Source organism: Salvelinus namaycush, chromosome 16, assembly GCF_016432855.1.
Source record: "Salvelinus namaycush isolate Seneca chromosome 16, SaNama_1.0, whole genome shotgun sequence".
Classification (NCBI taxonomy): domain Eukaryota; kingdom Metazoa; phylum Chordata; class Actinopteri; order Salmoniformes; family Salmonidae; genus Salvelinus; species Salvelinus namaycush.
In genome coordinates this window covers 49208913-49224219 of record NC_052322.1, presented here as the reverse complement: position 1 = coordinate 49224219, position 15307 = coordinate 49208913, and the positions used below count along the sequence as shown (strand labels likewise).

The 15307-nt window shown below is 51.5% G+C and overlaps 1 protein-coding gene across 1 annotated transcript in view; it reads right to left on the bottom strand.

The window, feature by feature from the left end:
* Positions 1–15307, bottom strand: part of LOC120061723 (laminin subunit alpha-5-like) — a gene marked incomplete at its 3' end in the record, with an annotated part of 112241 nt that overhangs the window by 49092 nt on the left and 47842 nt on the right. The window contains exon 3 of the mRNA XM_039011620.1: positions 367–484. Within this exon, the coding sequence (XP_038867548.1) occupies positions 367–484 (118 nt within the window). The remainder of the gene's footprint in view (positions 1–366; positions 485–15307) is intronic.

Here is a 15307-nt window from a genome sequence, read left to right as displayed (position 1 = left end):
CTTAATCAAAGCATAGAAATGTGAATGATATAGCCACATGTGTTAGTGATGGGGAGAAATCTCTACAGTTAAATATTACCATATTATTTTTGGAAGATGTTACATATCGATATTTGACTGGAAGTTGTACCTGCTCCAAAACTCCGGTAGTTTCCATCCTATAGTTTGTTCTCTATCTTCATTTTAAAACAATGTTTTTACCACTTTTATTTCCAACGTCCGATCAAAACTAAATTTCTCATGACTTTCTCTCGTCTCTCTGCAGCAGATATTTAGTGAGCAAAATGTTCTGAACATCAAATTGAAAAATAAAATCGGAATCGAATCGAAATACATGTACATATAGAAATTCCCAACCCTACTCACAAGCGAAGAACTGCCAGGGCTGGTAGGTCTCTCCAAAGTCGGTGGAACGTTCTAGCACCCAGAGGTCTGGTCGAGGAGAGTTGGCAAACTTGATCAGGACATAGGCCACGTGGAAGAGCTGGAGAAAGAAGAGGGACAAATGTGCTGTTAAAATACGCTCAAAACATTTATCTAAGTGAAACATGTGGGGGGGGGAGGGCTGTGGGGGGGTTGAAATAGTTATTTGGAAAAGAGGATCTGTCGTTCTTTCACCATCACTTGGAGGGCCCCCCCACCCACCCACCCACCCACCCACCCACCTCCACATTGACTCTGTACTGTTACCCCCTGTATATAGCCTCCACATTGACTCTGTACCGGTACCCCCTGTATATAGCCTCCACATTGACTCTGTACCGGTACCCCCTGTATATAGCCTCCACATTGACTCTGTACCGGTACCCCTGTATATAGCCTCCACATTGACTCTGTACCGGTACCCCCTGTATATAGCCTCCACATTGACTCTGTACCGGTACCCCCTGTATATAGCCTCCACATTGACTCTGTACCGGTACCCCCTGTATATAGCCTCCACACTGACTCTGTACCGGTGCCGCCTGTATATAGCCTCCACACTGACTCAGTACCGGTGCCCCTGTATATAGTCTCCACATTGACTCTGTACCGGTACCCCCTGTATATAGCCTCCACACTGACTCAGTACCGGTGCCCCTGTATATAGCCTCCATATAGTCTCGTTATTGTTATTCTTATCGTGTTACTTTTTATTATTACTTTTTATTTTAGCCTACTTGGTAAATATTTTCTTAATTCTTCTTGAACTGCATTGTTGGTTAAGGGCTTGCAAGTAAGCATTTCACGGTAATGTCTAAACTTGTTGTATTCAGCATTTCACGGTAAGGTCTAAACTTGTTGTATTCAGCATTTCACGGTAAGGTCTAAACTTGTTGTATTCAGCATTTCACGGTAAGGTCTAAACTTGTTGTATTCGGCATTTCACGGTAAGGTCTAAACTTGTTGTATTCAGCATTTCACGGTAAGGTCTAAACTTGTTGTATTCAGCATTTCACGGTAAGGTCTAAACTTGTTGTATTCAGCATTTCACGGTAAGGTCTACACTTGTTGTTTTCAGCATTTCACGGTAAAGTCTACGCTTGTTGTATTCGGCATTTCACGGTAAAGTCTACACTTGTTGTATTCGGCATTTCACGGTAAATTCTACACTTATTCGGCGCATGTGACAAATACACTTTGATCTGATTTGATTTATTGGGGATTTCATACTTAACAATGTTAGGGCTTATCTTTAGCCAGTTAGAACAACTTTCTCCCGGAAGAGGAAGTGACCTCATCCAGTTTGAAGAGGAGGTGACCTCATCCAGTTTGGAGTATCTAGTTAGTCAGTCAGTGAGCTGTGTTGAGGGAATCTGTCTTTGTGTGTGTGTGTGTGTGTGTGTGTGTGTGTGTGTGTGTGTGTGTGTGTGTGTGTGTGTGTGTGTGTGTGTGCATGTGTGTTCAACTGCTTCAATATTTACCCTGTATTACAGTAAAGCGGTACAGGCACCTTTGGTTAATATAGGATTTAACCAACTTTTTGATACTTGTGAAATGTGAAGTAAATATGTAACTTTTACCAGAGTGGAACTAACGCCTCCAATCAATAACCACATGGACCATTGAATGGCACTGTGAGGATAGCACACACACACACGCACGCACGCACACACACACTCAATGTCCCTTTGGGGTTAATTATTGTACACATTCCTCTGGGAGTTGGTAGTGCATTTCTGAATCCTGCCCCAGGATATCATGGTGATTCGCTGAGGAGGAGAGGAGAGGAGAGGAGAGGAGAGGAGAAGAGAGGAGAGGAGAGGAGAGGAGAGGAGAGGAGGCAGGGAAGGAGATGCCTCCCTCTCACACACGCCCAGGTCAGAACGCCACGGGCCAAAGGGAGTTTACAGTCTGGACAGTTTGATCTCAAGGGAAGATAGAGGAAGAGAGAGATCCTCAGGGAGAGAGTGACCTCAGACGATCAACGCACGTTCAGGTCAGAGCAACATGACCACAGGGCAAAGTCACAGTGTGTTCTCAGATACAGGGAGACAAGGAGGGGACCTGCACAGTGTCACAGAGTTACAATCCAGAGGGACGGCAAGAGAGGACGGGTCACAGAGCTGCTTAACGTCCACGTCACATCAGAGAGGAGAGAATATGAGATGAGAGGAGGAGAGAGGAGAGAGGTGAGGAAAGGAGAGAATATGAGATGAAAGGAGAGGAAGAGAGAAGAGGAGAAAGGAGAGGAGGAGAGGAGGAGAGGAGAGAAGGAGAGAGGAGAGAAGAGGAGGAGGAGAGGAGAGAAGAGAAGGAGAGAGGAGAGGAGTGGAGGAGGGGAGGGAGGAGAGGAGGAGAGAGGAGAGAGGATAGAAGGAGAGAGGAGAGAAGAGGAGGAGGAGAGAAGAGAAGGAGAGAGGAGAGAGGAGAGGAGTGGAGGAGGGGAGGGAGGAGAGGAGGAGAGGAGGAGAGAGGAGAGAGGAGAGAAGGAGAGAGGAGAGAAGAGGAGGAGGAGAGAAGAGAATGAGAGAGGAGAGAGGAGAGGAGTGGAGGAGGGGAGGGAGGAGAGGAGGAGAGAGGAGAGAGGAGAGAAGGAGAGAGGAGAGAAGAGGAGGAGAGAAGAGAGAGGAGAGGAGTGGAGGAGGGGAGGCAGGAGAGGAGAGAGGAGAGGAGGAGACAGGAGACGAGGAGAGAGGAAGAGAGAGGAGAGGAGGAGAGAGGAGAGGAAAGGAGAGAGGTAGAGAGAGAGGGAAAGAGGGAAGAAGGCAGGGAAGGAGATGACTTCGTCTCACACACGCCCAGGTCAGGACGCCACAGGCCAAAGGGAGTTTACAGTCTGGACAGTTTGATCTCAAGGGAAGATAGAGGAAGAGAGAGATCCTCAGGGAGAGAGTGACCTCAGACGATCAAAGCACGCCCAGGTCAGAGCAACACGACCACAGGGCAAAGTCACAGTGTGTTCTCAGATACAGGGAGACAAGGAGGGGACCTGCACAGTGTCACAGAGTTACAATCCACAGGGACGGCAAGACAGGACGGGTCACAGAGCTGCTTATTAACGTCCACGTCACATCAGAGAGGAGAGAATATGAGATGAGAGGAGGAGAGAGGAGAGAGGAGAGAGGAGAGAGGAGAGGAGAGAATATGAGATGAAAGGAGAGGAAGAGAGAAGAGGAGAGTGGAGAGGAGAGGAGGAGAGAGGAGAGAATATGAGAGGAGAGGAGTAGAGAGGAGAGGATATGAGAGGAGAGGAGAGGTGGAGAGGAAGAGAGAGGAGAGGAGGAGAGAGGAGAGAGGAGGAGAGGAGGAGAGAAAGAGAGAGGAGAGGAGAGAGGAGAGAGGAGAGGGGAGAGAGGAGAGAGGAGAGGAGAGGAGAGAGGAGAGAAGAAGAGGAGAGGATGAGAGGAGAGGAAGAGAGAGGAGGAGAGAGGAGAGGAGAAGAGAGGAGGAGAGGGGAAAGAGGAGAGGAGAGGAGGAGAGAGGAGAGGGGAAAGAGGAGAGGCCCCTGAACAGTCCATAAGTCTGCAGCCCCTCCATGCACACTATCACGGACTCCCTGAGACTCTCTCTCTCTGTCCATGTCACATCACTGTCTCTCTGTCTCTCTGACCAGTCACATCACTCTGTCTCTCTGTCTCTCTGTCCACATCACATCATTCTGTCTCTCTGTCTCTCTGTCCACGTCACATCACTCTGTCTCTCTGTCTCTCTGTCCACGTCACATCACTCTCTCTCTCTATGTCCATGTCAGAGCTAACCTCGTCATCCACAGAATAACATAATCGCGAGAGAGAGCTGGCTGATGGACGAGATACAAGACTACCAGACCGGAGAGACAGGCTGACAGTCTACTGAGAACAAGTCTATAACTCACCACTCCCTGCAAGACCACCAGACAGGAGAGACAGGCTGACAGTCTCCTGAGAACAAGTCTATAGATACAAGACCACTAGACAGGAGAGACAGGCTGACAGTCTTCTGAGAACAAGTCTATAGATACAAGACCACTAGAGAGGTGAGACAGGCTGACAGTCTCCTGAGAACAAGTCTATAGATACAAGACCACCAGACAGGAGACACAGGCTGACAGTCTCCTGAGAACAAGTCTATAACTCACCACTCCCTGCAAGACTCTCTAAGACTCTCTCTTAAACTCAAATTCAAAAAGGCTTCATTAGCATGTAAAGTGTTCCATTTACATTCTGGTCATTTAGCAGACACTCTTATCCAGAGAGTGTCACGCCCTGATCTATTTCATCTGTCTTTGTGATTGTCTCCACCCACCTCCAAATGTCTCTTGTTTTCCTCATTAGTCCCCTGGTGTATTTATCCCTGTGTTTCCTGTCTCTCTGTGCCAGTTGTCTTGTTTTCCTCATTAGTCCCCCGGTGTATTTATCCCTGTGTTTCCTGTCTCTCTGTGCCAGTTGTCTTGTTTTCCCCACTAGTCCCCCGGTGTATTTATCCTTGTGTTTCCTGTCTCTCTGTGCCAGTTGTCTTGTTTTCCCCACTAGTCCCCCGGTGTATTTATCCCTGTGTTTCCTGTCTCTGTGTGTGCCAGTTCGTCTTGTTTTGCCAAGTCAACCAGCGTTTTTCCTAGATCCCAGACTCTGATGTTTCCTAGCCCTCCTGGTTTTGACCCTTGTCTGTCCTGACGCCGAACCCGCCGGCCTGACCCCTCTGCCTGTCCTGACGCCGAACCCGCCTGCCTGACCACTCTGCCTGTCCTGACGCCAAACCCGCCTGCCTGACCACTCTGCCTGTCCTGACGCCGAACCCGCCTACCTGACCACTCTGCCTGTCCTGACGCCGAACCCGCCTGCCTGACCACTCTGCCTATCCTGACGCCGAACCCGCCTGCCTGACCACTCTGCCTGTCCTGACGCCGAACCCGCCTGCCTGACCACTCTGCCTGTCCTGACGCTGAACCCGCCTGCCTGACCACTCTGCCTGTCCTGACGCCGAACCCTCCTACCTGACCACTCTGCCTGTCCTGACGCCGAACCCGCCTGCCTGACCACTCTGCCTATCCTGACGCCGAACCCGCCTGCCTGACCACTCTGCCTGTCCTGACGCCGAACCCGCCTGCCTGACCACTCTGCCTGTCCTGACGCTGAACCCGCCTGCCTGACCACTCTGCCTATCCTGACGCCGAACCCGCCTGCCTGACCACTCTGCCTGTCCTGACGCCGAACCCTCCTACCTGACCACTCTGCCTGTCCTGACGCCGAACCCTCCTACCTGACCACTCTGCCTGTCCTGACGCCGAATCCGCCTACCTGACCACTCTGCCTGTCCTGACGCCGAATCCGCCTACCTGACCACTCTGCCTGTCCTGACGCCGAATCCGCCTACCTGACCACTCTGCCTGTCCTGACACCGAACCTGCCTATCGCCTGGTACTGTTTGGACTCAGACCTGGTTTATGAACTCTCGCCTGTCCCCGACCTGCCTTTCCCCTACCCCTTTTGTTATAATAAATATCGGAGCTCAAACATCTGCCTTCTGTGTCTGCATTTGGTTCTCGCCTTGTGCCCTTATGGAGAGACTTACAGTAGTGAGTCATTTAGCAGACACTCTTATCCAGAGCCACTACAGTAGTGAGTCATTTAGCAGACATAGATATCCTATCCTCTCCTCCCCTCCCCTCCCCTCCCCTCTCCTCTCCTCCCCTCCCCTCCCCTCCCCTCCCCTCCCCTCCCCTCTCCTCTCCTCTCCTCTCCTCCCCCTCCTCCCCTCCCCTCTCCGCCTCTCCTCCCCCCTCCTCCCCTCCCCTCTCCTCTCCTCCCCCCTCCCCTCCCCTCCCCTCTCCTCTCCTCCCTCCTTCTCACCTCCCCTCTTCCCTGTATCCTACCCACTGTCCTCCTCCTCTCCTCCCCTCCCCTCTTCTCTCCTCCCTCCTCCTCACCTCTCCTCTCCTTCCCCCTCTTCCCCTCCCCTTTCCTCCCCCCTCTTTCCCTCCCCTCTCAACCCTCCTCTCCTGTCCTGCCCTCCCCTCTCTTCTCCTCCCCCCTCCCCTCTCCCCTCCTCCCTCCTTCTCACCTCCCCTCTCCCCCGTGTCCTACCCACTGTCCTCCTCCTCTCCTCTCCTCCCCTCCCCTCTTCTCTCCTCCCTCCTCCTCACCTCTCCTCTCCTTCCCCCTCTTCCCCTCCCCTTTCCTCCCCCTCTTCCCATCCCCTCTCCTCCCCCTCTTTCCCTCCCCTCTCAACCCTCCTCTCCTGTCCTGCCCTGTCCTCTCCTCCCCTCTCCCCCCTGTCCTGTCCTACCCGCTGTTCTCCCCCTCTCCTCCCATCTCTTGTCCTGCCCTGTCCTCTCCTCCCCTCTCCCCCCTGTCCTGTCCTACCCGCTGTTCTCCCCCCCTCCTCCCATCTCTTGTCCTGCCCTGTCCTCTCCTCCCCCTCTTTCCCTCCCCTCTCCCCTCCTCTCCTGTCCTGCCCTGTCCTCTCCTCCCTCCTCCTTACCTCTCCTCTCCTCCCCCTCTTTCCCTCCCCTCTCCCCTCCTCTCCTGTCCTGCCCTGTCCTCTCCTCCCCTCTCCCCCCTGTCCTACCCGCTGTTCTCCCCCTCTCCTCCCATCTCCTGTCCTGCCCTGTCCTCACCTCCCCTCTCCTACCCGCTGTTCACCCCCTCTCCTCCCATCTCCTGTCCTGCCCTGTCCTCTCCTCCACTCTCCCCCCTGTCCTACCCGCTGTTCTCCCCCTCTCCTCCCATCTCCTGTCCTGTGACAGATGTTGAGTGGATGGTCGTCTTAGGGCCTAAATCCCCCCCGCTATCTGCAGTAAGTCGTTCCTCTGCCGGGCACCCCTGGCGGACAGACCGGCTTATCCTGAGCCATCCCCAGTGGAGGATCTCAGGCTCCTGGGATGTGGGGAATGTAACGTGGCCATCCCCAGTGGAGGATCTCAGGCTCCTGGGATCTGGGGAATGTATCCTGAACCATCCCCAGTGGAGGATCTCAGGCTCTACAGAGTGGTATAGAAAGGATACAAGTTATGGGAATAATAATAATGGAAGTCTTTAAGGAGGCACAGCTGTGCCTGTCTGTCTGTCTGTCTGTCTGTCTGTCTGTCTGTCTGTCTGTCTGTCTGTCTGTCTGTCTGTCTGTCTGTCTGTCTGTCTGTCTGTCTGTCTGTCTGTATGGTCCAAGACAACCAGTATACGTACAGTATGTATGTATGTATGTATGTATGTATGTATGTATGTATGTATGTATGTATGTATGTATGTATGTATGTATGTATGTATGTCCGCCCGCCCGCCCGCCCGCCCGCCCGCCCGCCCGCCCGTATGTCAGGTCATGTCATGTCATGTCATGTCATGTCATGTCATGTCTGTCTGTCTGTCTGTCTGTCTGTCTGTCTGTCTGTCTGTCTGTCTGTCTGTCTGTCTGTCTGTCTGTCTGTCTGTCTGTCTGTCTGTCTGTCTGTCTGTCTGTCTGTCTGTCTGTCTGTCTGTCTGTCTGTCTGTCTGTCTGTCTGTCTGTCTGTCTGGTCCAAGACAACCAATGTCAGCCCAGCACATGGTATCAGCACAGTATATATATTCATCCAGACAATATTTTTGTCTTGTCTGTCTACTCTGTCTACCCGTGGGAAACCGAGCTCCTCAAAGCAGCTTGAGTGATGCCGAGCCAGAAACACAGCTGTCACCCCCTGGAGACAGACTAGAATCAATCAAGTCTCCCTTCACCACTCCATGCTGGGCTAGACCGGGAGGGCTGGGGTAGAAGGGGTTGGGGGGCTGGGGCTAGACCGGGGGGGCTGGGGGTAGAAGGGGTTGGGGGTAGACCGGGAGGGCTGGGGGTAGAAGGGGTTGGGGGTAGACCGGGAGGGCTGGGGTAGAAGGGGTTGGGGGGCTGAGGGTAGAAGGGGTTGGGGTGCTGGGGGTAGAACGGGTTGGGGGGCTGGGGGTAGAAGGGGTTGGGGGGCTGAGGGCTGTGGGTAGAAGGGGTTGGGGGGCTGAGGGTAGAAGGGGTTGGGGGGCTGGGGTTAGAAGGGGTTGGGGGGCTGAGGGCTGGGGGTAGAAGGGGTTGGGGTGCTGGGGGTAGAAGGGGTTGGGGTGCTGGGGGTAGAACGGGTTGGGGGGCTGGGGGTAGAATTAAGGTGCTGGGGGTAGAAGGGGTTGGGGTGCTGAGGGTAGAACGGGTTGGGGGGCTGGGGGTAGAAGGGGTTGGGGGCTGGGGGTAGAAGGGGTTGGGGTGCTGGGGGTAAAAGGGGTTGGGGTGTTGAGGGCTGGGGACAGCAGGGGTTGAGGTGTTGGGGGCTGGGGGCTGGTAATGTCACAAAAATCAGGGGCATTCCCAGGAAGTCCCAGGAGGTCCCAGGAAGTCCTAGATGGATGAGTGCCATCTATTATGTACTTAGAAGTCCACTTCTTCCAGTATCTATAGACACTACAGTATATATATAGACACTACAGTATATATATAGACACTACAGTATATATATAGACACTACAGTATATATGTAGACATTACAGTATATATGTAGACACTACAGTATATATATAGACACTACAGTATATATATAGACACTACAGTATATATATAGACACTACAGTATATATATAGACACTACAGTATATATATAGACACTACAGTATATATATAGACACTACAGTATATATGTAGACACTACAGTATATATATAGACACTACAGTATATATGTAGACACTACAGTATATATATAGACACTACAGTATATAATTAGACACTGAGTGTACAAAACATTAAGTACACCTTCCTAATATTGAGTTGCACCCCCTTTTGCCCACAGAACAGCCTCAATTCGTCGGGACATGGACTCTACAAGGTGTTGAAAACGTTCCACAGGGATACTGGCCCATGTTGACTCCAATGCTTCCCACAGTTGTGTCAAGTTGGCTGGGTGTCCTTTGGGTGGTGGACTATTCTTGATACACACGGGAAACTGTTGAGGGTGAAAAACCCAGCAGAGTTGTAGTTCTTGACACAAACCGGTGCGCCTGGCACCTACTACCATACCCCCGTTCAAAGGCACTTACATATTTTGTCTTGCCCAATCACCATCTGAATGGTACACATAAACAATCAATGTCTCAATTGTCTCAAAAATCCTTCTTTAACCTGTCTCCTCCCCTTCATCTACACTGGTTGAAGTGGATTTAACAAATGACATCAATAAGGGATCATAGCTTTCACCTGGATTCACCTGGTCAGTCTATGTCATGGACAGAGCAAGAAATGTCATGGAGCCTGTACCATTCACCCTGGGGTTGAAGAGTTCATGTCCCTGGGGTTGTAGAGTTCCTGTCCCTGGGGTTGTAGAGTTCCTGTCCCTGGGGTTGTAGAGTTCCTGTCCCTGGGGTTGTAGAGTTCCTGTCCCTGGGGTTGTAGAGTTCCTGTCCCTGGGGTTGTAGAGTTCCTGTCCCTGGGGTTGTAGAGTTCCTGTCCCTGGGGTTGTAGAGTTCTTGTCCCTGGGGTTGTAGAGTTCCTGTCCCTGGGGTTGTAGAGTTCCTGTCCCTGGGGTTGTAGAGTTCCTGTCCCTGGGGTTGTAGAGTTCCTGTCCCTGGGGTTGTAGAGTTCCTGTCCCTGGGGTTGTAGAGTTCCTGTCCCTGGGGTTGTAGAGTTCCTGTCCCTGGGGTTGTAGAGTTCCTGTCCCTGGGGTTGTAGAGTTCCTGTCCCTGGGGTTGTAGAGTTCCTGTCCCTGGGGTTGTAGAGTTCCTGTCCCTGGGGTTGTAGAGTTCCTGTCCCTGGGGTTGTAGAGTTCCTGTCCCTGGGGTTGTAGAGTTCCTGTCCCTGGGGTTGTAGAGTTCCTGTCCCTGGGGTTGTAGAGTTCCTGTCCCTGGGGTTGTAGAGTTCCTGTCCCTGGGGTTGTAGAGTTCCTGTCCCTGGGGTTGTAGAGTTCCTGTCCCTGGGGTTGTAGAGTTCCTGTCCCTGGGGTTGTAGAGTTCCTGTCCCTGGGGTTGTAGAGTTCCTGTCCCTGGGGTTGTAGAGTTCCTGTCCCTGGGGTTGTAGAGTTCCTGTCCCTGGGGTTGTAGAGTTCCTGTCCCTGGGGTTGTAGAGTTCATGTCCCTGGAGTTGTAGAGTTCATGTCCCTGGGGTTGTAGAGTTCCTGTCCCTGGGGTTGTAGAGTTCTTGTCCCTGGGGTTGTAGAGTTCCTGTCCCTGGGGTTGTAGAGTTCCTGTCCCTGGGGTTGTAGAGTTCTTGTCCCTGGGGTTGTAGAGTTCCTGTCCCTGGGGTTGTAGAGTTCCTGTCCCTGGGGTTGTAGAGTTCCTGTCCCTGGGGTTGTAGAGTTCTTGTCCCTGGGGTTCTAGAGTTCCTGTCCCTGGGGTTGTAGAGTTCCTGTCCCTGGGGTTGTAGAGTTCCTGTCCCTGGGGTTGTAGAGTTCCTGTCCCTGGGGTTGTAGAGTTCCTGTCCCTGGGGTTGTAGAGTTCATGTCCCTGGGGTTGTAGAGTTCATGTCCCTGGGGTTGTAGAGTTCCTGTCCCTGGGGTTGTAGAGTTCCTGTCCCTGGGGTTGTAGAGTTCATGTCCCTGGGGTTGTAGAGTTCATGTCCCTGGGGTTGTAGAGTTCCTGTCCCTGGGGTTGTAGAGTTCCTGTCCCTGGGGTTGTAGAGTTCCTGTCCCTGGGGTTGTAGAGTTCTTGTCCCTGGGGTTGTAGAGTTCTTGTCCCTGGGGTTGTAGAGTTCTTGTCCCTGGGGTTGTAGAGTTCCTGTCCCTGGGGTTGTAGAGTTCCTGTCCCTGGGGTTGTAGAGTTCCTGTCCCTGGGGTTGTAGAGTTCCTGTCCCTGGGGTTGTAGAGTTCCTGTCCCTGGGGTTGTAGAGTTCTTGTCCCTGGGGTTGTAGAGTTCCTGTCCCTGGGGTTGTAGAGTTCCTGTCCCTGGGGTTGTAGAGTTCCTGTCCCTGGGGTTGTAGAGTTCCTGTCCCTGGGGTTGTAGAGTTCATGTCCCTGGGGTTGTAGAGTTCCTGTCCCTGGGGTTGTAGAGTTCCTGTCCCTGGGGTTGTAGAGTTCTTGTCCCTGGGGTTGTAGAGTTCTTGTCCCTGGGGTTGTAGAGTTCATGTCCCTGGGGTTGTAGAGTTCTTGTCCCTGGGGTTGTAGAGTTCATGTCCCTGGGGTTGTAGAGTTCCTGTCCCTGGGGTTGTAGAGTTCATGGTCCTGGGGTTGTAGAGTTCTTGTCCCTGGGGTTGTAGAGTTCCTGTCCCTGGGGTTGTAGAGTTCCTGTCCCTGGGGTTGTAGAGTTCTTGTCCCTGGGGTTGTAGAGTTCCTGTCCCTGGGGTTGTAGAGTTCATGTCCCTGGGGTTGTAGAGTTCCTGTCCCTGGGGTTGTAGAGTTCATGTCCCTGGGGTTGAAGAGTTCATGTCCCTGGGGTTGTAGAGTTCCTGTCCCTGGGGTTGTAGAGTTCCTGTCCCTGGGGTTCTAGAGTTCCTGTCCCTGGGGTTCTAGAATTAATGTCCCTGGGGTTCTAGAGTTCCTGTCCCTGGGGTTCTAGAATTAATGTCCCTGGGGTTCTAGAGTTCCTGTCCCTGGGGTTCTAGAATTAATGTCCCTGGGGTTCTAGAGTTCCTGTCCCTGGGGTTGTAGAGTTCCTGTCCCTGGGGTTCTAGAGTTCCTGTCCCTGGGGTTCTAGAATTAATGTCCCTGGGGTTCTAGAGTTCCTGTCCCTGGGGTTCTAGAATTAATGTCCCTGGGGGTCTAGAATTCCTGTCCCTGGGGTTCTGGAATGCCATAACGTTCCGTTATCAATGGAGCTGTCATGCCTGTAGCAGAGAGTTCCACAGCAGAATTCTCTCTCAAGGCTCTATGCACAGATTTGCACTCCAATGACATGTCTACAGTTATTACAAAGTCCTCTGTAACATACCACTGTAGAACCCCTTAAAACGAGAGAGGGAAAATCACCACGCATCATCACATGACGTTCTGACAGGGAATTATTATGGTCTGTTCAAATATAATGGCATGTTTCCCTCCAGATGACAGGCCCAGTCTCTCCATAGGAAGACAGCTTTCCCTCCAGATGACAGGCTCAGTCTCTCCATAGGAAGACAGGTTTTCCCTCCAGATGACAGGCCCAGTCTCTCCATAGGAAGACAGGTTACCCTCCAGATGACAGGCTCTCTCAGTCTCTCCATAGGAAGACAGTTCTCCCTCCAGATGACAGGCCCAGTCTCTCCATAGGAAGACAGGTTTTCCCTCCAGATGACAGGCCCAGTCTCTCCATAGGAAGACATGGTTTCCCTCCAGATGACAGGCCCAGTCTCTCCATAGGAAGACAGGTTTTCCCTCCAGATGACAGGCTCAGTCTCTCCATAGGAAGACAGGTTTCCCTCCAGATGACAGGCTCTCTCAGTCTCTCCATAGGAAGACAGGTTACCCTCCAGATGACAGGCTCTCTCAGTCTCTCCATAGGAAGACAGGTTTTCCCTCCAGATGACAGGCTCAGTCTCTCCATAGAAAGACAGGTTTCCCTCCAGATGACAGTCCCAGTCTCTCCATAGGAAGACATATTGAACATATAAGGAGAGGAGGAAAGGAGGAGAGGAGAGGCAGGCTGGCATGTCAGGTCTTGCCTCTCTCTGGGGCCCGGGAACAGGGGAACAGGAGAGGAAACAATGGAACAAGGCTTAGTGGAAGTAGTGAAAAGGCCTTCGGGGAGGGGGAGGGGTATGAGAGGAACATTGTGCCACTGTGAGGAAGATGACGGCCGTCTTCTTGTTGCTTTAGTCTCAGCTGAGCTACTGTAGGTGTCCATCTGTTTTTACACGTGTATGTCTGTCTGTCTACAGTAGCCTGTGTGTGTGTGCCACTGTGTGTGTGCCACTGTGTGTGTGTATGTATCTATGTGAGTATAGACAGGTGCCATTTCCTACTCCACACTGCACAGGATCTCTGACCGTAACTAAACACACCAGGGGAGAGACCAGGGTACAGTCGCTACTCATCGTAACTAAACACACCAGGGGAGAGACCAGGATACAGTTGCTACTCATCGTCACACACTTCTGGAATCCTTTTCACAAGCTCTGATATACGTAAGTTCTGGAGCTGTCTGTTTACTTAAATTCCCTTGGTGGAAAGCCTTGGGCGTAAAAGCCAAGCGCTTATTGAACATCCTTTATGTCATCATGTTTATTCTGTGCTTTTCTCAGTTGTTTTGCAATGAGCTCAGTGAAAATAAACAACAATGATTTTTCTTTCAACAGATTCATTCAAATTCCAAAGCAAGAAACATAGATGTATTTCTACCCAGCTGGGGTGGCAGGTAGCCTCGTGGTTAGAGTGTTGGCCTAGTGGTTAGAGTGTTGGCCTAGTGGTTAGAGTGTTGGCCTAGTGGTTAGAGCGTTAGCCTAGTGGTTAGAGCGTTGGCCTAGTGGTTAGAGCGTTGGCCTAGTGGTTAGAGCGTTGGCCTAGTGGTTAGAACGTTGGCCTAGTGGTTAGAGCGTTGGCCTAGTGGTTAGAGCGTTGGCCTAGTGGTTAGAGCGTTAGCCTAGTGGTTAGAGCGTTAGCCTAGTGGTTAGAGCGTTGGCCTAGTGGTTAGAGCGTTGGCCTAGTGGTTAGAGCGTTGGTCTAGTGGTTAGAGCGTTGGCCTAGTGGTTAGAGCGTTGGCCTAGTGGTTAGAGCGTTGGCCTAGTGGTTAGAGCGTTGGCCTAGTGGTTAGAGCGTTGGCCTAGTGGTTAGAGCGTTGGCCTAGTGGTTAGAGCGTTGGCCTAGTGGTTAGAGCGTTGGCCTAGTGGTTAGAGCGTTAGCCTAGTGGTTAGAGCGTTAGCCTAGTGGTTAGAGTGTTGGACTAGTAACCAGCAGGTAGCCTAGTGGTTAGAGTATTGGCCTAGCAACCGGAAGGTTGCAAGATCAAATCACGGAGCTGACAAGGTAAAAACCTGTCGTTGTGCCCCTGAACAAGGCAGTGAACCCACTGTTCCCAGGTAGGCCGTCATTGTAGATAGGAATTTGTTCTTAACTGACTTGCCTAGTTAAATAAAGGTTAAATAAACACTAACAGTTTCTAGAGCGTCCCCTTAAACCCTCAACACTCAACCCTCAATAACTCAACCCACAACTCTCCCCCCCTCAACGCTCATATATATAACACTCACATATATAATAGCGTTTCATTTCCTGAGGAGGCTGTATGAAAGGGTTGGCAGGCTGCAGTCTGAGGTATTTGAGGGGGAGAAGAGGGGCCTAGAGCCCTGAGGGGGGAGAGAGAGAGGAGACGGACCCACCGGTTGCCCTCTAGGTTACAGAGAGCTGGTCGTACCATCCACCAAACTACCAGGTGTGAAACAGGGAAGAGACTCAGGGGGTATGCTAATTTGGTATAGAGCAGACCTAACTCACTCCATTAAATGAGTAAAAACAGGAATATTTTAAATTTGGCAAGAAATTCAAAAAGGAAATTATCTTAACAGAGGAAAATGTCCTCATGTGTGCTACCTATATCCCCCCAGTAGAATCCCCATACTTTAATGAAGACAGCTTCTCCATCCTTGAGGGGGAGATCAATCATTTCCAGGCCCAGGGACATGTACTAGTCTGTGGCGACCTAAATACCAGAACTGGACAAGAGCCCGACACTCTCAGCACACAGGGGGACAAACACCTGCCTGCAGGTGACAGCATTCCCTCCCCCATATGCCCCCCTAGGCACAACTATGACAACATAACCAACAAAAACGGGTCACAATTCCCAAAGGAACTGAGTAATATTAAGAAATGCTATAGATGGAAGGAAAGAAGTGTGGAAACCTACCAAAAAACTATTAGGCAACAACAAATTCTATCCCTTCTAGACAACTTCCTGGACAAAACGTTTCACTGTAATAGTGAAGGTGTGAACTTGGCAGTAGAAAACCTTAACAGTATATCAAACCTCTCAGCTTCCCTATCAAATCTAAACATGTCAAGCAGAA